Source organism: Lepidochelys olivacea, assembly GCF_965140295.1.
Source record: "Lepidochelys olivacea isolate rLepOli2 genome assembly, chromosome: 13".
Taxonomy (NCBI): Eukaryota; Metazoa; Chordata; order Testudines; family Cheloniidae; genus Lepidochelys; species Lepidochelys olivacea.
In genome coordinates, this window is record NC_140423.1 from 28947253 (window position 1) to 28972350 (window position 25098).

Sequence of the window (25098 nt, forward strand, 5' to 3'; positions counted from 1 at the left end):
CGCAGGGCTCTAACAGTAAGACGGTGCTGGTGCAGGTGCAGATACATGTAAAAGGTCAAGTGTGGATCCAATACAAGTTAATTATCGTGGATGCGCATCAGATGTGGAGCCAAATTTTTGTATCCGCACAGGGCCCTATAACTAAAACATACACTGCTAAAGTGATCAGAGAGAGAATCAAGGACAACCACAGAAAACCAAGACAGGGCTGGAGAAATGCCATGGAAGCTCAAATAGATAAGATCGAAGAGCCGCAAACAGGACAGTTTTCAACTCTGAGCAGAAGCATTCTGCAATTAAGCAGGTGGGCTGGCAACGGTAAAGGTGGTTGCTCTCCACTAACAGAAAATGAAACCTGCATCGTATTAGCACTACCAACTCTGCTCTTCAGCAGACTAGCTTTGCGCATGAAAGCCAGATGCACTGATGTGATCAACCTCTTTGCATTAGATAAAACAACATTGATAAGACAAACAGAACATTTGCATAGAAAGCTACACGGTTTAATCTGGAAATGCGCCCACATTTCTCCCTTCCTCTCTTCCCTCAACAGAAAAAAAGAATCAAAGGAGCTAGGACTTGGATGGAAGGGAAAAATTACACAGACAACTTTGATTAGTGTAACTATGTAGAAAATTACAGCATAGTCAGTACTGACTCAGTCACCTTGCCTAACAAGGATCTAGGGCAAATTAATAAGATCAAACCATTATCTAATGACCTAAATGAGATATGGATTGATATAGACGATGTAGAGTGGCTTTACACTATACATTGTTTTGCTAAAAGTCATTATTAAGTACAAACATGGCAATTGTCAGATTGAATCAGTCTTGCACACTAGTTCAGCACACTGTGTACCACAGATTTATAATATCAAATATACTATAACATCTCTGTATTATTCATCGTCCTATTCCTTATGTATCCTAACCTCTTGTTTGCTTTGTTGATGGCTGCTGCACACTGAGCAGAGGTCTTCGTTGAGCTGGCCACAGTTATGTCATGGTCTCATTCTAGAGCTGCTACAATTAATTTAGAACCGTGTAAGGTATAGGTTACAATTTTTCATCTAATGTGCACTGCTATGTATTTATCAGCACAGAACACCATTTGCCATTGTGTTGCCCATTCACCTAACTTTGTTTGGTCTCTTTGAGGTTCTTCACAGTCCTCTCTGGTCCTGAGTAATTTAAATAACTTTGCGTCACTTGCAGATTTTACACCTCACTACTCCCTGAAATTCACAGGACTTAGTACAGAACCTTGAGGCACCTGCTGTTAACCTGCTGGCATGATGAAAACTGACCACTTAATTCTACTTTTTGTTTTCTGTGTCCCGACCTTTTTTTTTATTCAAGACAATACTTTGCCTCTCATCCCATGATTACTTCATTTCTTTAGTGACTTCTTGAGTGTGACTTTGTTGAAGCCTTTTGGATGTCTAAATAAATCATGCCAACCTCTTCTCCTTTAACTCACTATTTTATCGACAAGTCAGAAGAATTCTAAGAGATCAGTGAGATACGATTTCCCTTTGCTCCCTTTCATGCTGGGCTTGGTGGTCCTCTCAGTCTCTGAATTTCAGTGGGGAGGGGCAGCTAGCTCTTGTCACTTCCCCAGAATCCTGGGGGCAGGAGAGCGACCAGGCAAGGGTTGCTGCCTCTCCTGAATATGAGGGGAACATGAAGTGCTCACACATACAGGAGAGCAGGAGCCAGGAAACAAGAAGGCCCAGGTCCTTCTGCCAGTAGAAGGCAGGCCTCCATTCATCTGCAGAGCCAGTTAGCCAGGACACCTCCTGAGGTTGCAAAGCAGCTGCACACCATGAGAGTCTCCACAGCGTTGAGAGCACATTCAGGATTATGCTAGGTGGGAGTTGAGAGGCTCATGTTCTGCAGAACCCAAGACTCCTTGACAACCACCAGAGGGTGACCTAATGTCCAATCCCTGTGAAAGAAACTTGGTTTGTGGAGCCTTGCAGGATTCACACAAGCAGAGGTGAGGCTCACAAGGAGGGTGGGGAGGGGAGATCTGGTCTATACTACGCCTGCTCTAAGAGAAGACTTCACTTGCCAGAGCTTTCAGTAAAAATAAAGCTTTTATTAGTATTCATATTCTATAGTGACTATTGCATTTCAGTTTGTGTTGGGGTGTCAACGTGTGTGTTTTTGAGTTGGAAAGAGAAGACAAATTGCCGGGAATCCAAAGATTCATCCCACCTGACCATGCCTTGCCGCTACAGAAAGCCATTCTAATTTGAGTCTTTGAGTCTCCAAATCTCTTGCTTATGGGTATGGCTGCAACATACTTCTTGAAGGCAAGTGCTTTCCTTTACAGCCCCATCACCAATGCCACTGCAGGGGTTGGCTGTCAGATGCTGTGAAGGGCAGCCCTCCTGCCCTCTAAACCCCAACCAAGCAGCATCTACAATTGGCTTCAGCAACACCTGAAGGCTGAGGGACAGGGATTCAAGAATACTACTTCCTCTTTGTCCCCATCCAGTGTTTGGGGGTTGCATCACTGGCTGCAATGGAGGACCATAAATGAAGATTGTTACTCTCCTGCAAAGGAGTTTAACAGCTGACTAGTGCAGCTCACTTTATAGTGAGAAATGCCCACTGCAGCGAGAGATCAGTGAGAAGTACAACACTGATAATTTTTATGGATGTTGAAGAACTGCAGCAATACAATCCCATGTTCTCCAAAAGCCAGTTCTGAGAAACCAAACAATTTCCATGGTATTAAATGGAAGGATAGTAATGGGATTCTGTAGAGCTGAGAGACAAATATAACAGCCAGATACAGCATTATGGGATGCTTTATAACCAACAGAGTCAAAGTGAAACATTCGGATTCGTAACATTACCAGCTGGCTTCCTGCCATGCATCAGATGGTATGGAAACATATCTCTCTCTGGATGACGAGCTGTTATCTGTAGCAATCATCGTAATTTCTCTTGACACTGCATGCCACATTTTTTTTTTTTTTTAACAGTCGCAGGACTCAAACAGGATTCCTTATTTAAAAGGTAGCTTTGATTTTTCTGATCCACATAGATTTAAACCATTTAGATCTGTGCCACTGATGCACAAAGTAGGATATTCAGGAACTGCATCCTCTGGGAAGGTTGAGTCCTGGCCTCCCATTGGGGGCCTGAACATTTTCCATCTGCAGTCAGATAGTTGGCTACAGCTGAAAATATTCAGATTTACCCCCACAATTTAATTGTAGATGCAAAATGCAGGCACAGATTTGAGGGACTCATACTACACCCACAAAGGGAAAAATCTGACTTTAGATTAATATTTTCCAAGGGCCAAACCCTGAAGTTCTTATTTGCTTTTTACTCTTTTCCCCACAGTGAGAATAAGACCCCACTGAGGCCATGGACAGGGTAAAAATGGAGTAAGGAGGTTAGGATGTAGCCCTTTATATTTACCAGCTAAGAAAAGTCTTACCTACCAATTAGAACCTATTTCTCAGCTCACCAAGAGCACTTGCAGAGTGGCTGATGTAGCTCTCTGATCTACTCACTGCATAACAAAGCATTTTACAGGCTATTATTTTTATTGTAAGCACTTTCTGTTATTTGTCTCTAAAAATGGTTCACATTTAAATAAAAAAAAAGATGTATTCCCTGTGCATACACCTACACGACTGTACAGTCATCCTAACCCCTATGTCGGAAACAAAAGCCATGGAATTTTCCATTCCTTTGTGCTCTGTAGCCTACAGTATATCTTAGCAGCAATTCAACTGTAGGGATGGCATGCAGGCTGCGATTCCGTATTCTGTATAAACAAACTACTGCAAGAACATTTGTTCACTGCCAATGAAACCTGCACAAAGAAGGTTGGAAGAAAGCAATTTAACACAACGTATATTTTGATTGGAAACAAGTCTAAAAGTAGTTTTTACCCTGCTTTTTGGCATGTAAACTCAGACCATCTTCAGGAACGATGAGTAAATATTGTGAACAGTCCAACTTGATAAGATGCTAAGAGGCGGCAATTGTAAGCAAAGAGATAAATAATGTTCAGATGAAATAATTAAAGATCAACTGTAACATATTTGCAGAGCAGATTTTCAAGAGTGTTACGGGTGTCATCAAAGACTACTCACAGTTACACTGTGGGATTATTTGCAAAAGCACAGCTCTTTCTGAGTCTGTGAGATCATGCTGTTTGAAGTTAAAAATTATCCTACTCCGACTGCCCATTGCAATTAAAATAGATTTTATGTTGAGTAACAATAGTGTGCACAAATACATACAGGGATATAAAGAACTATCTTTATCCCATATATGAGGTCATGACACAAATTAAAACCATTACTTATATTGATTTTATATGACATTGGTGCATGCCACAGAGCTCCCCCCATAAAATAACATCATTTCCATGGTATCTAATGTACATCAAAACGGAGAGAGTGGCATAAAAGTGAAAGGACAACAAACAAACAAAATATGCGGCACAGACTGTGGGATGGCATGGGAGCGCCATGCATTCAGGAAAGCCAGCTACACCAGACAAGTGGCAATAGGAACTTTATTCCACGCTGCACAATTGCACCAATACCCACCTCCTCTCCACACATATGGCATATAGTCAGTGGAAGTAGGATACAGTATAATGCTCAGACTCACAGTTTTTGGGATTATTGTCATCTGGAAATTACTAGTGCGGCCAAAAGGATCCCCCATTACAGACAAACTAAATACTCCTGTTTATAGATATTAAACACTTTAGAAACATTTTTTGGCCCCATATAGACTGCAGCTTGCAGTTAACTTCTGATGAGACTTCCCTTTTAGTCCCTATCTTTGAAAAACTGCAAATTGCTGCCACCGTTATTTATTGTTCCTAAAGAGGTTATAGTTCAAATATAGAGGATGCAAATTCCAGAACCTGATAATCTTTAGCTAGACAGCAGTATGACTCTGTCATATTTGACGGAGGAAATTATGATACACTCTTTAATTACAATGGTATGTGCTCATGTAACTAAAGACTGAATGCACTATGATGCATATGCACAAGGGGGCCAAATTAAGATTACATGGACAACCTTAAAAGTTGGCAATTTCTAACTTTTGAGTACTTGACTTTGCAATGTTAACATTCTTTTAATGTAGGTTTTTTGGATGTAATTTCCTAGGTTTAAAAAAAGCAAAAAAAAAAAAATAGAAATTCCATGTGGAACTGTATTTGACTTCCATATAGTTCATCAACAGGGTTAGGACACTTAGATCCACAGCACACACCTCTGCTACTTGTGTTACCTGAGTAATTGGTGGCAGTAGTAGGTTCTCATCCTACATGTGGGCCAGCCATTAGAGGGATCACAGCCACAGATTTTGCCAGCGGGTCTCACACGGTATTTGCTGATGGCAGAGGAATGATAGACTCAGGGATCCTTGGTTCTACTCCAGGTTCTGAAGGGAGTGTACTTAGTGGTAAAATAGTCCCCTCCCGAAGTCCAATACCTTCTGCCTTAGGCCCCTCCAGTCTGTCCTCCTGCCAATCTTAGTTCCCTAACTCCACTCAGCCCCTTGTCCTAGCCCACCCTCACTATTTTACAGCTCTTTGTCCCAGTCATACCTCTCGCCACCCGAGCTCTTCACCCCTCAGTACTCCAGTCAGACTGATTCCTCCTTCTCCTCTTTGCTGCCTACGCGCCAGCAAGGGGGCACTGAGAGCACAGGTGAGACAATCTCCCTGCTTTCAGCTCCAGTGCCTGGTACCTCCACAACCTTTGGCAGCTGAGTGGAACAACTGTAGGAAAAGTCCTGCTCAGCCTATGCAGCTCCTGCTGGATGGAGCATGCTCAGCTGGTGTGTGGCGATGGCATGGAGCATGTGCAGCGCAGTCGGAACACAGGAGCTGTGCGGGGATGGAGCACGCTTAGAACAAGCAGACTCTTCAGAGAATTTAGCTGCCAAACTCCACAGATTCTCTTCTGAGCAGGTGTGAACTGAGATTTTCAGAGGCTCATAAATTGGCCAAATATGGGCAGTTTTTCACTGGGATGGCAAAAGGTCTGTCCCTGATCCCAGAGCAACCCCTCCACCCCCCTTCTAAATTTCAAGCCCCTGTTTCAAAGCATGGAGGCATTAAAGCTACCCAATGAAAAACAGAAAATTTCAGCCTAAAGTGTTTAAGTTTAGCAAAGTTATACGCATTCATATAAGTATATGTATGTATATACATTCATACTCAGATATATCATCCACATGGATTTTAAATTCATTAGTGGACTAGAAATGGCACCCACACACCCTAAACATATTTACTGTGCCTATTTCCAGCCACTTTATATTGTTCCTGAAAATCTCCTTCCTGCTGTATTATCTTCTCTGCTACAGTAATTCATAGATTTTATTTTCCACAACATTTTTAATTTATATCATGTTTTATTTATGCTACCGCCTTTTGTGAAATCCCAAATTTCAAACCAGACACAAACAGCACACACATAAAGTAGACTTCTCATTATCAACCTGACATAGGAAACACAATTGACTGAAATAAATCTTGGGTTTTATGTCGGTGAGGCGTTTACAGAGTACGTGACATTTTGCAGCAATACAAATTGTACATTAAAAGATAATTTTCCAAACACGATACCAAATATGCACTCGGAGCGTTGCACCATTATGTAGAGTAATACTGAAACTGTGCTTTAACAAATGCTGTTGTTATTTTGGACTAGTTCAGCTTCAAGATTGCATCAGGCCTTGTGAGTAGGTTTAGGAGTGATTAAGTTTACTGTGCACAAAAGCCAGCTATTTGGCAAACTGTCAACACAGCGTAATTGATATTTTAATTACACCACTAATACATACATGCTGCTGCTCACAATGAGCCTCCTCATTGGTGTTAGACAAACAGCTTATTTACGGCTCTGATTATTGTTCCAAAGAAGTTTGCATTTAAATTGGTAATATTCTAAATTGCTATAAAAATGAACCAAATTGTTTTTTGCAAATTCCTAATGGCAGGAAATGGATAGAACAATGCAAACAGAAATGATCATCCCGCTTGGCATACATTCTGTGGGATGAAATGGGGCACAGTCAATTTACAGCTGAATGTCCAGGAAAATCTCGTAAGGGTGACACCTACTATTAGGTGGTGGAACAGTCTCTCTCAAGTTGTAGAAGCTCATCCTTTGAGACATAATGGGTGGCAAAGAACTGCAGAATATATAAATACCTATATAACTGTGGACAAGAATTCATCATTGGCTAATGGAAGAACTGTTAGAATTCAAAGACCTGAAAGGTCTTTTCTGCCTCTAGCCTCTATGATCCTGGGAAAACACCATGTGTTGCCCAGGTAACATGGACTTCTGGGCCTCCATTTACACATGCTTATTGAAAGGGAAATCAGAGGGGCCATCTATTGGCCAGACCCTGCAGCCTACTACTTTGGAGGTTGTGGTTAAACCCCTTCTCCTAGATCTGAGCGGACAGGATGAGGCTGTATGAAGAGGGAGATTTTTAAAGGCATTAATAGGAGCCATGTCTTCAAAGGTAATTGTGCACCTAGTTGACCTGTGTGCTTTTGAAAATCTCCCATGCAGTGTGTTTAAAATTGCTATGGGCATTTGGGACCTCCTCTCCTCTAACATCTCCCCTCCCCTCTCTCATGTGCCAGCCACACCAGGCTTGACATCCCATTTAGATCCTACTTCCACTTCTCTCTCCTTGCTATTTCCTTTATTTTCCCCAAGGCATGGAATGACCTCCCAGTCCCAGCGCTCCAGGCCACTTGCCTCTCATCATTCCAATCCCTCCTCAAAACCTTCTTTTCTGTGAGGCCTGTAAGGAGTGAACTAATTACTGATTAGGGAAGGAGGACAAGGAAAAACCTGAGTTGTTTCCCTCTCTGGGTCCCGCAGATAGAGATCTAGCTTTCAGATGATGAACACTACAGAGGAGTGGCTCTCTATTTCGATGTATTAACCGTACTGAGTGTGTTGTTGGCACTGAACAATAAGGGTGGGATTTTCAAAGGGATTTTGAAAGATCAATAGGAGTTGTGCTCTTAACTCCCTCCCTCCAGCAAATATGAAAATCCCATCATGAATAATTATTCATCCATCCACATCCTGTGCTCTTCACTGGAGGATCTGAGCATCTGTAATAACAATAATGCCACAGCAGTGTCTCCTATGTAGCTGAGGAACAATATGATATAGATATCTGTACAAACAGGCTAGGGACAAGTAACCCAGCATGCAGATGCAATTGCTGAATTTCACATATTAGCATCTCGACCGTTTAATTAGCATGGTTGAAGTGGGAAGCCCTGGAAAGGTCCACACCAGGGGCTGATCTGTACTCATGTACATTCAAAGCTCCCATCAACATAGGGCCTGGTTCTGGGAACTGGTGAGCATCTGCAACTCCTAACTAAGTCAATGGACGTGGTGCTACTCCCACTAAAGCCACAAGGAGCCTTGCCACTGATTCTCGTAAGAGCCCAAAGGGAGTTGTCACCTCTCTGCATCTCCCAGAACCGGATGGAGAGCGCTGAAGCTTCAGAAGACAGCACGTGCTCTCTGACTGTGCATGCAGGGGATTCTGAAATGAGGTGACTATGCACTGATGGGCAGGGTCATGGCATGATCTGCAAATAGCCACACACAACCTCTTTCAGAGCTGCTCAAGGGCCACCCAGGGCAACGCAGCACAAGCAAATGAGACACAGTGCAGGCAAGTGCAAGCCAAGAAGCGCAGCAAAGTTAAGGGAAGCTGCAAATAAGACTCAGAAAGAGGATTTTAAGCAAATGAAAATAGCAGACCAATTTACTGCAAAGTAAAAGCTACGGCTCAGGCACCATTACTCCCCGGTGGGCCTGGCCTGTTGGCAACAGCAACTGGGGTGGGACCAGAGCATCTAGCACACAGACTCATAGACTTTAAGGCCAGAAGGGATGATTATGATCATCTAAAAGCTTATCTTGGATTGAATCTTCCCCCTGAAGCCACCAGGACAGTGAATTGCTCTGCAAGTCACTCCTCCAGCTCAGGCATAGGGTCCCAAAACAATCTCTGTCACACTGCCGCTGACTCAGTCTCTCCACAGATCCAGGGTCTCAGAGGGCAGCATGACTGTGAAATGATCCAGCCACAAGTCTCTGGGCACCCGGGGCTCAGTGTGCTGCAGAGCATGTGGAAGAGGGCACATTCAGCACCATGAGGACTAATGCCTACAGCAGCTACTAGCCAAGGAGGTGAGGGACAGCTAGGGGCAGGAAGGGGGAATTGCTGGATGGCACTGGGAAGGCCCTTTACACAATGCCAGTGCTGAATTCATGTCCATTCCCAGACCTTGACTGCACAGTTCTGGCCTCATTTTCAGCCGGCCTAGGCATACAATCAGTCTTTGAATATAGATACCATCCCATGTACCTCTCGACACCACTGCACACAAGCTGCCTTGGAAGTGTGACCGCTAACCACAGCACTGCTGCTTAACCGCCCCAAAAGGCATAGAAACGCCCAAACCTGAGTGCAAAGCAAAGAATTTAGACAGCAACTTTTAACAAATGTCCGTTCCTATGATCTAGAAAGAGGAAAAGTGCTTTCGGTTTATTTATTTTTTAAGTATGTATAAAAGTAATTTGCTCCTAGACTTGTCTTCTAGGTTCCATGAAGTGAAATTTTGTAACCTAGTGATAAACCCCAGAAAAAAAGGGGAGCTTTCAAATGAAACTGCCAACAGAATCTTAACAGGAGCACATATGGGTGCTGCTAAACTAAGCTCACAAGGAGGTGGGGCAAATGCCTTAAAAGAGTTAGTGAAGGCAAAATAATGTTCATTAAAAACAGAAAAACAACTGAAAAAATATCCTTTGTATTCAACTTCGTACTCGTACATCATAATGTTCCAGTAAAAGCCCATTTTCCCTTGAGATAATAAAAGAATTGAATTTTTCCTTATCGGTCATCTATTTTTCTAGCTAAAGCTATTACTCCCTCTCTGTGGTTGCTAGGCAACAAGAAATATTAATAGCAGCTTTTATTAGCTTAGCTTTAGCAGCAGAGTACCAGAATGAGAAAATGGAAAACATAAATGTGTTACATAAATCTTTCAACCTTTCAGGGTTTGTGTTAGTCTCTGTTTTCATAATGATTTATTGAAGTGATGGTTCATTTATGAGAAAAAGGAGTGTGAAATAAGAAAACGGAACATTACCCTGAAGGACTGTTTGAAAATAAATAATTATAGGAGGTGAAGAAAAGCTGTTTAAAACCATTTTTCTGAGTTTTATAAAATTTAAAAAGACATATTTCTTTCATTTATTGCCTCTGAGAAAAACACTAGCAGGAGACTGCAAACAGGGCTCCGTTTAATACAAAGAAACCTTCACATATGATAGTATTATTATTATTGTCCACCCAGGCCTTATCTTAGGCAGTTTAGTTTTTAAATAGCGAACCACTAATGAGCAGAATTACAAATTAGTTAAAACCCAAGATGTAAAAAATTAGTACAACTCCAGAGAGGCACAAACCACCATAAGGTTTCACTCACTCTCTTTGCACTCCGTCAGTCCCTGTGTTGACAAAGTCTGTCCCTACATTAAACTGCACCAATATTAGTGCTGTTCATTGTGTTGTAAAGCCTGCTAATTTGGAATTTAATTTGGTTTGCATCTTGATTTGTGTGGCGTCATGCTCTGTTTTATCGCAGCTGTCCTCAGCAATATGTCTGGTAACTGGAGCACCGTATTTATTTATTTCTGATTGCGTATCACATGTGTTCTAAACACTGTAACTCAGGAAAGCAAGTCTTCTTGGCTACCACGTGGAAAAGTAAGACATACAGTCCTGGTACCTTATCATTCCATCTTTCCTGTAAAGGATTTCTGCCTACCTGGGTGAGTTCCACTGAATAACACCGAGTTCTTGTTTTAAAAAAAAAAAAAAAAATACACGAGGTGAAATCCTGGCTCCATGGATGTCAACGGACTTCTGGCTGAACAGGTGGAATTTTAAGGCACAGGGAGGGTATCTCCTCAAAATGAACTCTCCAACGAACCTCAGTTATGAAAGCACTACCCCTCCCCGGGAACTAAATCACAATGATATAGCCCCCAACCACACAGACATTTACAAGTCTGACAGGACCTCAGCCATAACTGTCCTCTGACTGTTGCCTTCCCACATCCCGCCTGCATACCTCAGCCCATGAGGGCCTTCTACAGCATCCAGCACAGAGAGTATGCCATGTCTTGGACAAGGGTCCACCAGCCACAATCTGACCTATAATTCTTAGGGGGAAGGAGGAGGAGTGAGACAGAATCACAGCCTGACTGTGAACGATGCAGCCAATCATTCTACATGATTTTCTTCGTTGTAGGGCCATGATAAGAGCAAATTTGCTCCCAGGTTTAATATTTGACCCCTAAACCTAACACACATAGAAATGTTGTTTTAAATGATAAAGAAACAAAATTCCAGTAGGAACAGGTTTTCTAAAAATCAGTAAAATAAGCATCTCCTCCCCCATACAGGAGAACAAGAAAGTGAAACTCACTAAGGTGCAATTCCATAATATTTAAGCATTGTGGGATCAGGGGCTAACTTACATACAGAAGCAAAGCTGACTTCCAGCCTGTTCTCATGCTGAAGTAAAACACAAAAAGGAGATGAATACCAGAGCTAGAGGGAGTGCGATTCAATTTCCTTTTTAATTGTTCAGCTCTAATAATCTAAGCCATTGGGTTTGATTCAGTGCTAGGCTAAGGGATGCTACGGTGATATATGCAGTATCAATGTGGGGGATGGGATTTGGACGTAAAAAACACTATGCATTAATTTCATATTTGAAATAAGTCTCATTGAAATAAATTAAATTATTTTTTGTTTCCCTTTCTGTTCTGTGACTGTCTGGACCGTTTAGACTGTGAGCCTTTTGGGGCGGAGGCTGTCTCTCACTGTGTGTTTGTACAGCACTTAACACAATGGAACCCTGGTCTCAGCAGAGACCTCTGTATTCTACCATAACAACAGCAATTAAAAAAACCTCCCTGTTCATGACATTGTTCCTTTAAATCCTCTTATAAAGGAATAGTGCTAGATTACAAAGAATACTTTTAATACATTTTATTTAAAATATGTAACTTTTATTTAAAGTAGATAGGAATTTAAGATAGATATATTTATTTAAATAGTTACGCATTTAAATATTTATAAACAATAAATACATTATATCATCTGCCAAGCTAAAAACCACATTTAACAATTTCCATACCTCGAAGAAACAGCAAATGGCTAACACTTGTTTTTCTAGTAAATTTCTAATTGATTTCCTTTTTGGGCTATTTCCTGTGTTAGAAAATGATCCAAAACTAATTTAAATCAATTATTATCTTTAGAGTGTAAGCTCCTTAGGGCAGAGACCCTCTTTTTGCTCTGTGTCTGTAAGGTGCCTCATTCAATGGGGTCCCCTAGTCCATGCCTGGGGCTCTGAGGCAGTACTCAATACAAATAACTAACAATAAATTATTAAGACTTGCACTGACTTCAATGGGATTTGGATCTGGCCCTAAGGGAGCACACAGTTATGTATGGACTTATCAGCACAGCAGGTCTGACTCAGGAGAAAAAGTGGATTCAAGTATGTGAGCAGTCTGAGGAAAGAGAACAGAGATGACCAAGGGTTTGATCCTGGGAAAAGTTACGCCTGCTAGGTCCCACTGACAATGTGCAGGAATAACAATACTCGGGGGGAGGGGGGGGCATAGCTGTTTGCAGGATTGGACGCCGAGAAAGAAATTGCTAGGGAGAGTGGAAGGTGTGGGAAATGTCATGAAGAGAGAACCAAGAGGGTGGGAACTGGGGCACTTGGGGAAAAGGAATAAGGTCTGGGAAATGGGGAGAAGCAACAACAAGAGAGATGGAGGGAGACACATGGAGCAAAGACACATTCAGCGACAGAAGACAAGGTAGTGAATCAGAAGAGAAAATGCAGCAGCACAGTCACAGGGCTCTGGATGGTTCCATTTGACATTTCAAATGTCTGATTTAATGTTGCTGTTTATTATTTATTATTCAGATTGTGGTTTGGGCCCACACGGCGTGAAGCACTTTCTAAACACAAAGGATCCTACCTTGAACAGCTCACAATCTATGGTCTTTGACCATTTGCATTTTTAATTACTCTAGGCTTTGATCAGGGAGAGGGGAGGCTTCATCTCCCCCATCACGCACATATGCACACATCCCAGCCCCAGCCAAAGGAAGTGGCTATTTTTAGTTTCCATTTCTCATTGTGAGATAGGCAGATTGTTTACAGGTGGATTGTTTATTTGGCTTTTATTTATATTTCATTCAAAACTGCCACAAAGTTAAAAGAGCGTTATTTAGGTTGCAAAATGAAGCAGTTGACTGTTAGGAAATTCCAGATTTACAGATGCCCTTGCAATTTCAATTCTGCTTCTTTGTGCATGTATCCTATGCACTAAATGAGACAGGGGTTATGTGGAAAAAACAGCATGTACTATAATTAAAGACTGTATCATAATGCATATATACCGGGGACTGAATTAAGGTTACATATGCAACTGTAAATCTGGCATAGTCAAACTTCCAAGTTCTTGCAACCTTAATGTTCTTTTAACTCAGGGTTTGTCTACTTGTATAGCACAGCAGCTGCGCTACTGTAGTGCTTAGCGAAGACACTACCTATGTCGATGGGAGAGCTTCTCCAGTCAGTGTAGATACTCCATCTTCCCAAGAGGCAGTCGGAGAAGCCCTCCCATCAATATAGTGCTATCTACACCGGGGTTAGGTCAGTATAACTGTGTCACTCAGGGGTGTGGATTTTCCACAACCGAGTGATGCAGTTATACTGACATAAGTCTTTAGTGTAGGCCAAGCCCTAATGTGGGTGTGGAGGGAATATACAATATTCAATTTTGTTGTAACTGTAACAACTCCCCCGTGCACTGGATTTGAACCTTGAACTTCTAGCCCTGGAGCTCAAACTGCTACAGCTTGACCTACGGACTAACTACATTAGCTGGTAGGAGGAGAAATCTTTTATCCCACTCAGTCCAGAGGATGGTTATGAGGAGCCCAGGCTGGCTCTCTTTCCCACAGTGATCTAGGGGAATTTCTACCGCACATGATGCCCCTAGAAGAAAATATGGGACACTGGATGGGGGGAGCTCAGCCTGGCCCAACTCTTCCTAACCCTCCAATACAGCTGCTCTGGCAGCTCCCAGGCGCTCTCAGAGCAGTGATTGCTGCTGCTGCAAATTTGGTGGCAGTGTGAGCCCAACCTTAGAATGTTCATATTCAGTTATTACTTCGGCGGGCTGCCAACATTTTCCTGAGACACAGGAGAGACAGAAGTAAAATAAAAGTTAACTTTCAACAGTTTACAGCTCAGAAAAACTCAATGGAATTTTGTTGAACAAACTCTTATAAATTTCAAAGACCTATTGCTAATCATGGACATTTTTGAGCTTCTCAAATAAAGTCACAAGAATGTTTTATGATGGAAGGTCTTAGGCAGCTTAGATACAGGGGTTGCTACCAGTTCCCCCTATAATACAGTGATCACCACTAAAAGGTCAGCGCTTCCTAATAGTTACCATTGTGTGGTATCTAAGACACTGAAGCTTCCACACACACAACAGTGCATGTAACAATAATGTCCTTGCTTCTGCCCCTACCTTGGTGGAACCCGTAGGAGAGGAGCACAGGGGACAGAACTCTCGGCAGTGATACCTTCAACATCTCGAACCCCCTCCCTGAACCAGTCACACACAATGCCCAAGCCCAAGGGAGGAATGCCCCAGTGCTCTAATACCCTTTTCACTGCCATTGTGGACCATGGAAGAACAAGGCTGTGTTCCTGGAGTTGGTGTTTGTTCACATGGAGTTTTGTGATATTCATCTCCTAGGAGCAGGTTTGAAATAACGTGACCCCAAGTGTTTGAGTCAATGGTAAGTTACAATGGCAGGCGCAGTTCCAAACTGGGCCAGTGGGGGAGCTGTCAATGGGCTCCCATCTGGCTGACCAGCAACGCTGCTCTCAGGAAGTGAGGTTTAGGGGCTGGGCCCTCAATAGGCTCGGGGGACTTCTCCCCTTTACGGGGTGAACCCCTGGACAGCCAGGGAAGCCCAGTCCAAAATGGCTGTGGGCAGAGCTGTGTGCAGAGAGGTTAGCCTGGGCCTGGGCAGCACAGGAGGGCCCAGCAGGAGTCACTGCGAGTGGTGGCTCCCGTCTCAGTGCAGTAAAGTCCCATCGGTGGGCCAGGATACACCGACTCCTCCCCTCCGCTTGGGGTGCCTCCAGTGCTGACAGGCTCCGTTCGGCAGTCTCGCACGATGAGGGACGCAGACATTCTGAGACCCCTATCTAATATTTATGGAAATATGTTTGCACTGCATTGGAAATTCTTCAGTCTGACCTTGATCACCCTTTGTTTCTGTCAAACATGTTCTTCCAAATCCCTTCTGAAAACTCATTTATTCACAACAGCTCTTTAACCCAACATGCTCCCATTCTCCCTGCTACCCTGGCCATTTTACCTCAGCTTTTTCAAAGGCTGGGGCTGTGCTGCCTCCAGTCACTTTCAGCCAATCTGCTCTGGCTGCACCACTCTCTTCACTGTTCTGTCCTCAGTAATCACCTCAATTCGGAAGGCACCCTCGCCCACTGTGCCAAGGCCCAGGACATGCTCTGCTGCCCGCTCTCATCATCACAGACACTCCTGATGGACAGAAGTAGCAACAACTGCTGGCTTCAGGAAAAAATCCTTGTGCTCACTGAAGCTGGTCAAAAATTTATTTCAAAACTCTCTTTTTCTGACAGAAAACATCATTTTTCTAAATTACTGATTTTTGGAGGGGGAGGGAATTTTTCGTTTTGTTTGAAATGTTTTAATTTCTCACCAAAACATTTTCTGGTTTTCTTTTTTTTTTTCCTCACGCACTCTCTCCCTTTTTTCTCTCCCTCTTCACTCCCATTTTTATTTCCCCCCTATTTTCTGGAGGCAAAAAAGAGAGAGAAAGTGGAAAAAAACTGACAATTTGGGGGGGTTGGGTTTTGTCAACAAAACAAATTTTCCCATCAAAAAGCGACCTTTTCTGACCAGCCCCCACACATTTCCCTGCCTCCCGACTATCCTTATGTTCCTCCCATATCTCTGCCCCTTGCCTATCCCCAGCCCAGGACACCCTCCTTCTCTCCTCCATCCTTTCTAGCTCTCCCATTCTCTTGTCCTCTGCCTTCTCGCTCCCTTCCCTTCACATGTTTTCCACCACCTTCTTTCCTCTCATCACCTTCACCTATTTCCCCAACCTGTGAAAAGTCACCATTTGTATGAACAGTGATACAGGCAAGAGAAGAAAACACCACCACTACATTACAGAACCATCTACTTTACCAAGATGAGCACATAATATAAGAGAGCGAACACAAAGGGTGAACTCCTAATCCCACTCAAGTTAATGGCAAAACTCCCAAGGACTTCAATGGGACACAATTTCCGACATGCCCTTCTCCACCATCCCACCCCCAGGCCTTCTTTCCTATTGTTTATTTAATTCACTCATGCATCTTGTAGGTCATAGGCTCATCGAATCAAGGATCATGTCCTGTATGTTTGCACAGCACCCAACACAACAGGCCACTAATTCTGACTGGGGTATTAGGTGTGATTCATAATATAAATAATTAATAGTAACTGTAATTATGTGCCAGGGTCAAAGGTGGCATGAAAACCATCTCCATTTATTCTCACTGTGTTTGTAACAATATTCCTTAAGATTCAGGCCTGAGAAAGGCATCTACGGTTGCATCTCAGCTTTTTGCTTTGCTATTTCATGTTATGATTTTTATTTGTGCAGGAAATTTGCACAATAAATGCTTCCTTACTAGTGACACAGCAGCACGCTTTCTGCTTATCAATGGAGAGAATGTCAACTAGCTTTCAGCATGCTTCAGGCGTTGAGGAAAAGGCCTGAGGGCTAGGGAGGAGAACAGAACAGAACCATCCACAGAGCTACCCGCCCTCAGCCAGAGGAGTAGGGTAGAAGAACAGAGATCTTGAGAACACAGCAGAGCAGCTCAACATTGTTCAACTGAAAAACTTCTCCATCAAAAAATGCAGTCTCATTGAAATCAAAATGTTTCACAAAAGCACTGCTATTTCAAGGAGATTTTTCCAAAAAATCATTTGAAATGAAACAAAAATGTTAATTCTGTTTTATTTCAAATCACAATTTTCATTTTGTTTGTGATTTTGGACTTTAGATCCCCCCCTCCTTTGCCCCTGTTTTGTCCCCACTGAAAAAGGAGGGGAAAAACAGGTTTGGGGGATTCCCTCTCCCTGCCCACGCTGATTTATTAGTAGGGCCCTACCAAATTCATGGTCCATTTTGGTCAATTTCACACTCATAGGATTTTTTAAATGGTAAATTTCACAATTTCAGCTATTTAAATCTGAAACTTCAGGGAGTTGTAATTGTAGGGGTCCTGACCCAAAAAGGAGTTGTTGCGGGTGTCACAAGGTTATTGTGGGAGGTGGGGGTTGCAGTACTGCTACTCTTACTTCTCTGCTGCTGCTAGCAGCAGCGCTGCCTTCAGAGCTGGGCAGCTGGAGAATGGCGGCTGCTGGCCGGGAGCCCAGCTCTGAAGGCAGAGCCACTGCCAGCAGCAGCCCAGAAGTAAGGGTAGCATGGTATAGTATGCCGCCCAGCTCTGAAGTCAGCACAGAAATAAGGGTGGCAACACTGTGACCCCCTAAAATAACCTTGTGACCCCCCCCCCCGCAACTTCCTTTTGGGGCAGGACCCACAATTTGAGAAACTCTGGTCTCCCCCCGTAAAATCTGTATAGTTTAGGGTAAAAGCACACCAAAGACCAGACTTCACAGGGGGAAACCAGATTTCACAGTCCTGATGCATTTTTCATGGCCATGAATTTAGTAGGGACCTATTTATCAGTGGGAAAAAAGGAGGGGAGTAAAAAAGGAAGAGGGTAAGGGACAATAATCCAAAATGTGAAATATTTTTGATTTTTGAAAACTGAAACAATACAAAAAACTGTGATTCAAAATACAGAGCAAAAATGTCATTTTGTTTACAATTTCTTATAGAAAAATCTGAAGTTTTCTTCAGAGTATTTTGAACAAAACATTTTTATTTGAAACTTTTCAGGGGGAAAAACACTGAATTTTTGGCCTGTGTCTGGTACAGAGCATTACATTTAATTTGTTTATTAATAACAAGAAATATCCATCTATCTAGTTTTCTCCCCCCAACTTCCCCATGCTGAGATTTCTCTCTCATAAGCGCGCGCACACACACACACACACACACACACACACACACATTCAGTGACCCCTCACTCTCTCACTGTCCATCCTGCAGCACTGGAATCCCAGTGGTATCTATTCAATTATTATTATTTTTTATTTGTATTATCATACCACCTATGAGCCACAGTCATGGACCAGGTCCCCATGGTGCAAGGTGCTGTACAAACATAGAACAAAAAGACAGTCCCCCGTCCCAAAGCGCTGCCAATGTAAGTATAAGATAAGTGACCACAAAGGGACAGACACATGAGGGTACAGGGAAACTATATCGGTCAGCATGGGAGGCCATGATCACAGCACACCAGCAGCCTAACCACTGTCAAGTTTTCTGTAGGCCTCTTTCTTCTCCCTCAAAGTTCTGCTCTTCCACAGAGGCAGCCTGTACATGATGTTTGGAATGCCCCGTGTGCCAGAGAAATGTGTTGAACCTCACGTCTTCAACAAAGGAAGAGGTTTGAAGATGAACACCCAATTTGAGCAGCCAGGACATATCAGACATTCACACAGAAAGAAGAGGAATAAAAAGTAACTTCCCATAAACCAGTGGCTTTTTGATCCCCTCTTGCAAATCAATCCAGAACCAGGGATGCTGCTGGGGAATCTGGGATGGTTGGCAATGCAATCTAATTGTGTCCCAAGGACACATGAGTCTGCAAGAGGGAGACCAGACATTAGATCTCAGGGAGCAGTCTGAAATGCCCCAGGAGCAACTGGCTGAGCAAAAGCAGGCAGCGCACAGAAGGTGCCAGGGAAGGGAGACTGTTGATAGGATGTATTCATAATAAGCAAATACGGAGGTGACCTTAGTTTTGCAAAACCTCCTTGGTCAGGTTACTGCTCTGGAGATGTAATACAAGGTCCCATTTTATCAATACCCCTATATTCCAGATACAGAGTGTGCTTCGCAGGAGGTCAGACTAGATGATCAAAGTGGTCCCTTCTGGGTTTATAATCTCTGAATCAGATAAAATATTCCAGTTTTGGCCCATTTTTGAAACACGACCACACAGCCCTGGGAGTCAGGAGACCTGGGTTCTATTTCTGGCTCTTTAATGACAATGTGGGTCTTTTAACAAACTATTTCACCTTGCAGTGCTCCTTTCTGTAAAATGGGGATAGTAATTTTCTACCTCCCAGGGGTATTGCAAGACTTAATGAAATGGTTGGAAAATGTTAGTTATCAGATTCTTGGATAGGAGACATTACAGGATTGCAAAGCATCCCTTACCCTTATTCCCAATTAATTTTTGAGCAGTAGAGTAAATGTCATTTCCCATTGCTCTCAGTAATGCCTAGGTCATGTCATTTTAGTAGTCCTAGATTTTTCATTAGAGCACATGAAAAAATCCGAGCTACTAGACATAAATTCTTAACAACATTTAAAATTTGTATCCCAAACTTCTTGCAAATTACAATTTTTCCCTTTCATTAAAAATATTCTTACTCCAGAAATAAAATAAATAGCAGCAAACGTAGGAAACATCTGTGTATGCAAAAAAATGTACAGACCATTGTGAGCCAAAGCACATAGGAGGCATGTTAATACCCTTAACATTTGCATTAGTCATTTAGGTTTTGAAACAAAGACCAAATCTCATCTGGCTTCCTGCTGAACTCTCAAACAAGAGTCACCTTCCTAACCGGCTGATGCCCCCATTTCTACACACAGTGAAACAATTAGTGCTTTGTTACTGTCAAGTCTGTAAACATGTTCCTCCTCAGAATGAATTTTTCCTGTTGCAAATACCTACCTTAAATATGAGTAACTTTCAGGGAGGATCACAGCACTTCAGACGCCCTGCAATGTCACCCAAGCAATGCCTGAAGCACAGTCTACTTCATTAGACCATTACCAAGTGGGTTATGGCTTGATGGGCATGCGGGCAGAAGATATTAATGATACAAATTTAAAAATCTGCTCCATCTCTGGGCTTTTATTGTTCCCTCATGTGCGTGCACAGCTCCCATTAATGCTAATCAGGAGTACACATGCACATTGGGACAAACACTAACTGCCATGTGCACACACGGGAGTCAATGGGATCCCTGTCCATGCATCCAAAGGCAGAATTGGCCAATTTGTGAGGGAAAAGGGCGGTCAGCCTGTAACAAAAAGTTTGATTGTAGAGGAAAAGTGTCTGACAGGAGGGTAAGAAAGGATTTCATTTGGGCCTAAAATTACAACACAGTTCATTTAGTGATCTACCTCATTACTGCTGGGATCTATGGAGATATCTTTCCCAAAGGCTTTGCTTTAAAACTAAACACTTCCAATTCACTATCAGCTGGAAAATTCAGGATACCCTGGATTTTTAATTTTAGTGGTAAGGGGGAAACAACTCCTAATCTCTCTATTCTGTTTTCAGCATACTAAGCCCCCTTCTTATCTTCCCTAGCTCAGTCCTGATTTATTGTCAAGATGCTGCATTTGTAAAACAGAACCATAAAATAAAAAAGAGAACATTTCCCAAGGACTACTCCAAAATAAATTATTTCAGCCATTCAGAAGCTGCTTAATAAATCCCACTATTCTTGTTTCTTTGGGTATTTTAGAAACTGATTTATCAATGCAATATCACCTTGCAAAAATGAGACAATCAACACAAGATAAAAATATTGTGGTATGAAAACAGGGGTCAGAAGTAGGGGCTGTGCTTTAAATTAAACTAGGGAAAACATCTTTCATATAAAATTGACTCTTTTTGTCTCAGAAATGAATAATTTAATGAACTAAGTACCTAAAAGCTAAAGAGGAGCCCGACGTAATATTTAATTTCATAGAAAGAGGTCTGTTTTCAATATCATGCTCGATCAATTTTTTTTAAACACACAAACTTTATAAAAAAAAGAAGTGCAGATATGCCAAGGATTTTGGGAGCTTTGGAGCATTCCTAGAGAAAGTGATAATATCTCCTGTGAACACTACTACCTTCCAGACCCTTATCTACTGAGGCAAGGAAAAGCAAATACTCTTTAGCTAGGATGGTTGTGGAGATGCAGGCATGTTAATTAAACAAAATTAGCTCTGTTTGATATTGATGCATTCCAGTGACACCCATGGAAATCAATGATCTTAGAAGCAAATAATATAGAAAACCTACCATGTAGTTAAATCTGCTAAAAGGGAAATTATTATTAAATGACTTCATCATAAATTCAATACAGCTGATGAAATCAAGACAAAGGCTTACACAACATGGCTGGTTCTGTGCTGAACTGATCTCTATACTGAGTTAAATAAGCTCATTTCCCCCCCTCAGACGTCCATTTTTAAATTTTCATTCATTATCCCTGTGCTAGTCCTTTCTGCAATAGGTTAACATGAAACTTCTGAAGATACCGCCTTGTCCCAGAGTAATCCAAAAGGCATTTTAGTATTGCCACCTCTAACCTATGCAGGACTGGGGACTGATCCTGCTCCCCTCAAAGTCACAAGCAAAGCTCCCATTGACTTTGAGAGGAAATGGGATAGGCTCACTTCTTTCACTAAATGGGCTTTTAAACCACAGAATGAGGTAGTCCATGCCATACCTTAACCTTTTTACCAGGCCCGTGAGCAGATTGCTCCAATTTTACAGTACTTGCAACGAACGTGGTGGTATATTTATTATTCAAAAGATCATCAATATTGAAGTGCCCTGGGATCTTTTTTGGATGCTTTGTTTTGGATGATCCAACCAAAGTATGCAAGAAAAATAAAGCAGGCGTACTTCACTCCCTCAAGGCAAGAATCAATGCGTATGACATTATACACCAAGAGTGAAATACAAAACCACCCCCTGAATATAATTAGGTTATTAACATGGTCCAAAAAGGCACAGAATTTAAAATACAAAATTACGCTGAAAAGCACCATGACCATGCAAATGACTTCTACAGAAGCAATCAAACCACCCCCATCTTTGAGATATGCTCCCTGTCCAACTGAAGGCAGCTCAGTGTTCACTGCCTTTATTCAATCCTTAGTTGGAAATGTTTTTTCCAAGAATATCCTTCTATATTCAAACGACTCATAGTGACACACAGTGGATTGTATCGGATCAAACAGAACATGATAAAAGAGAAAACTTTACTCACCGTAGGTAGTTGGCTGGAGAGAAGATGCCCATCCTGACTCAACATATTAGACACCATGATGGCTGGAAGGTCCATGTTCTGATAGGAATATGCTGGTATCAGGCTATTTGGAGGGAGGCCGTGGCACAGTGAATGATACCCGGTTTCATGATCCACCAAATGAAGAAGTGAGGGCTCTGGGAGGTTAGGAGGAGTTATAGGAGGGATTTCATAGTCCTCATTATTCTCATTCTGACCATTATATGTCTGAAATAGTAAAAGGACATTTTTACAATGTGTCACTTCCTCATTGCTTCAGCAAAAGAAATGTTTTGTGATGAAAAAAATAAATAAAAAAATTAACCACAACCAGATAATACAATAATTCCTAAATGACAATTCCCAGTCATGTACATAAGCAGGTCCCAGAGCAACATCAGACTATCACAGCATGCTGTAGCTAATCTCAAGATCATCCCAAATCAAACAGAAGGGCATTTCTCATGGCCTGAGCTTCAATTTCTATCACTAAGGTATAATGTCCTGCCTCCATCTGCTTTGTAGAACTCTCATCCACCTCAGCAGAAAATTCTGTGCATGGATCAATGTCAAGATATGACCAAAAGAACTAAATTTGCAAAAAGGGCTCTAAGCTTGCTTCTTGAAAGGGTATTTTCATGCATAAATCTGGTAGTAATACATACAACTGCTGCATTTGTAACTACAAATGTTTCTTTGGACACACAAATGAGTGTGCAATATTTATGACTAGGATTTCCAAAGGGGCTTAAAGGAAGTAAGCACTCCACTCCCATGGAAAGTCAGTGATGGTACCTGAGCAGCAAATTTCTTTAGGCTCCTTGAAAAAACCCAGATTTTATCTACCAGTTGAGAGACCTACTCAGAAAAGTGGCTGTAGCATCTTTTTCAAAAACGAGTCTCATTTGACTGTCCCAGGCATGGAGACCTGCCCATATTTACTTTATTGTGCAAAGATATTTAAGAATAAAAATACCTTTAGCTAGCTCTTTTCCTGATGACACTACCTTGAAAAAGAACACAACTGTGCAGATAGTTTGATTGTGATCATTTCCAGTTCAGTGGGATTTATTAAAACATTTCCCTGCCGTGTGTTAAAAATTAATCTGAAATTGCACCCATGTAATTCTCCTGAGACAAAATATATTAGATCTACAGTAAATTTAAAATAAATGTGAATCTTACAATAAAATTGTTAATTGTGGTATGGAAGACCATTATAACAGGTTCTATTTTAAAGAGAAAGCTTATTCTGAAGATATCCTACATTATATATGACTATACTATATGAAATTCTGATTATCCCTAGTGTTATACACATGGATTTTAAGATCAGCTTCCAAGATCACCTAATTTCATGGTTGGATTTTGATTTAATATTGACTTAAGACCAGAAATCTATGTGTGCAAAAACGGTTAAACACTATAGACTATTAAGCCATTGCCCCAAAACTCTCACACAAATCCTCATCTTCCATCACCCCAGATTTAAAAAATTATAAAATAAAAGATTTATGTAACTTGAATTCTTCATGAAACTCAGCAGAGAGCAAGTGAAGAAGCAGCTGTCTGGAATCTTGTTATGAAGCACCAGTTGGAGAGTGCATGAGCTTAAGCGTTCTGGCACTTTCTTTGGACAGGAACATCGACTGCAATGGCACCATCCCTTCGTCACTCTTCACGGAGGTGCAGGGAGTTTAACATTTTCATTATCCTTAGCAAAGGTGATTCCCCTCCCTTCTTTGTCTCCCCTATGTTGTTCACATGATACCATTGCAATAAAGATAGTGATTGGAGCACTTATTGTGGGGCCAATTCTGTGATTTATATGCCCTCAAAATTCCCATTGACTTCACATGGTGTACATAAGAAATAGGGGCTCAAGGTCTATACTACTATATATTAGTATCAACACAGTTCTCAAGTGGAGATTCCAGTTCATTTATTCTTCCAGCCAGCTTGTCTAGCTCAGATATTACACTGGAAGGGGCGGGGGTGACAGGCTGCACATAAAAGAGTATAAGGCCGATGGATTCCATTTAATAGGTTTGGTAGTTAGTTTTCATTTGGGTTACGCAGTTTGAAGTGCACTGATTCTTTCCCAGATATTTAAGAGGATTTTGTTCCACGGTATAGGGAGAGGGATTTGAACAAATCTTTACGCAGCAAACTTCTTCCAACTGGTTTATTTTGGTATCAGGTATATAAACAAGTGGCTTTGCTGTACTTAGTTAAATTATGTAAAATCCACTCCAAGTTTCCTAAAGCGCTCTTCAAAAATACAAGTTTCTTGTGTTTCTGCTGAGAAGCTTGCTAAAAGGCTTTGAGGAGGTTTTGTCAGGAGTATGGAAAACCTGTCATCCCTGCTCACACCCCCTGCGCATTTCTGTCTCCTCATTCTATTCAGCTCAGAAAACAAGAACTGTCTAAATCACAAAGCTTTCCGATTCACTACAGTATTATGTAGTCATATCAAAATAAGGATCAAAGCAATACAAAATCAGTATCATATTAGACAATATCCAATCAACATAATCAGACTTCACGCCTGCAACCATTCACACCATATCAGCTAAGAACAATTTTCCAAGCCTATATTTACTCTATACGTGTTTTAAAAAGACAGCTAGAAAGATAAGGCAGAGAGA

The 25098-nt window shown here is 41.8% G+C and overlaps 1 protein-coding gene across 3 annotated transcripts in view; it reads right to left on the reverse strand.

Annotated features, from left to right (window-relative positions):
• TOX2 (TOX high mobility group box family member 2) overlaps positions 1-25098 on the reverse strand; it is a 257719-nt gene that overhangs the window by 92135 nt on the left and 140486 nt on the right. For all 3 annotated transcript variants that reach the window (XM_084645625.1, XM_084645627.1, XM_084645626.1), the window contains exon 3: positions 22433-22678. In XM_084645625.1, the coding sequence (XP_084501751.1) occupies positions 22433-22678 (246 nt within the window). The remainder of the gene's footprint in view (positions 1-22432; positions 22679-25098) is intronic.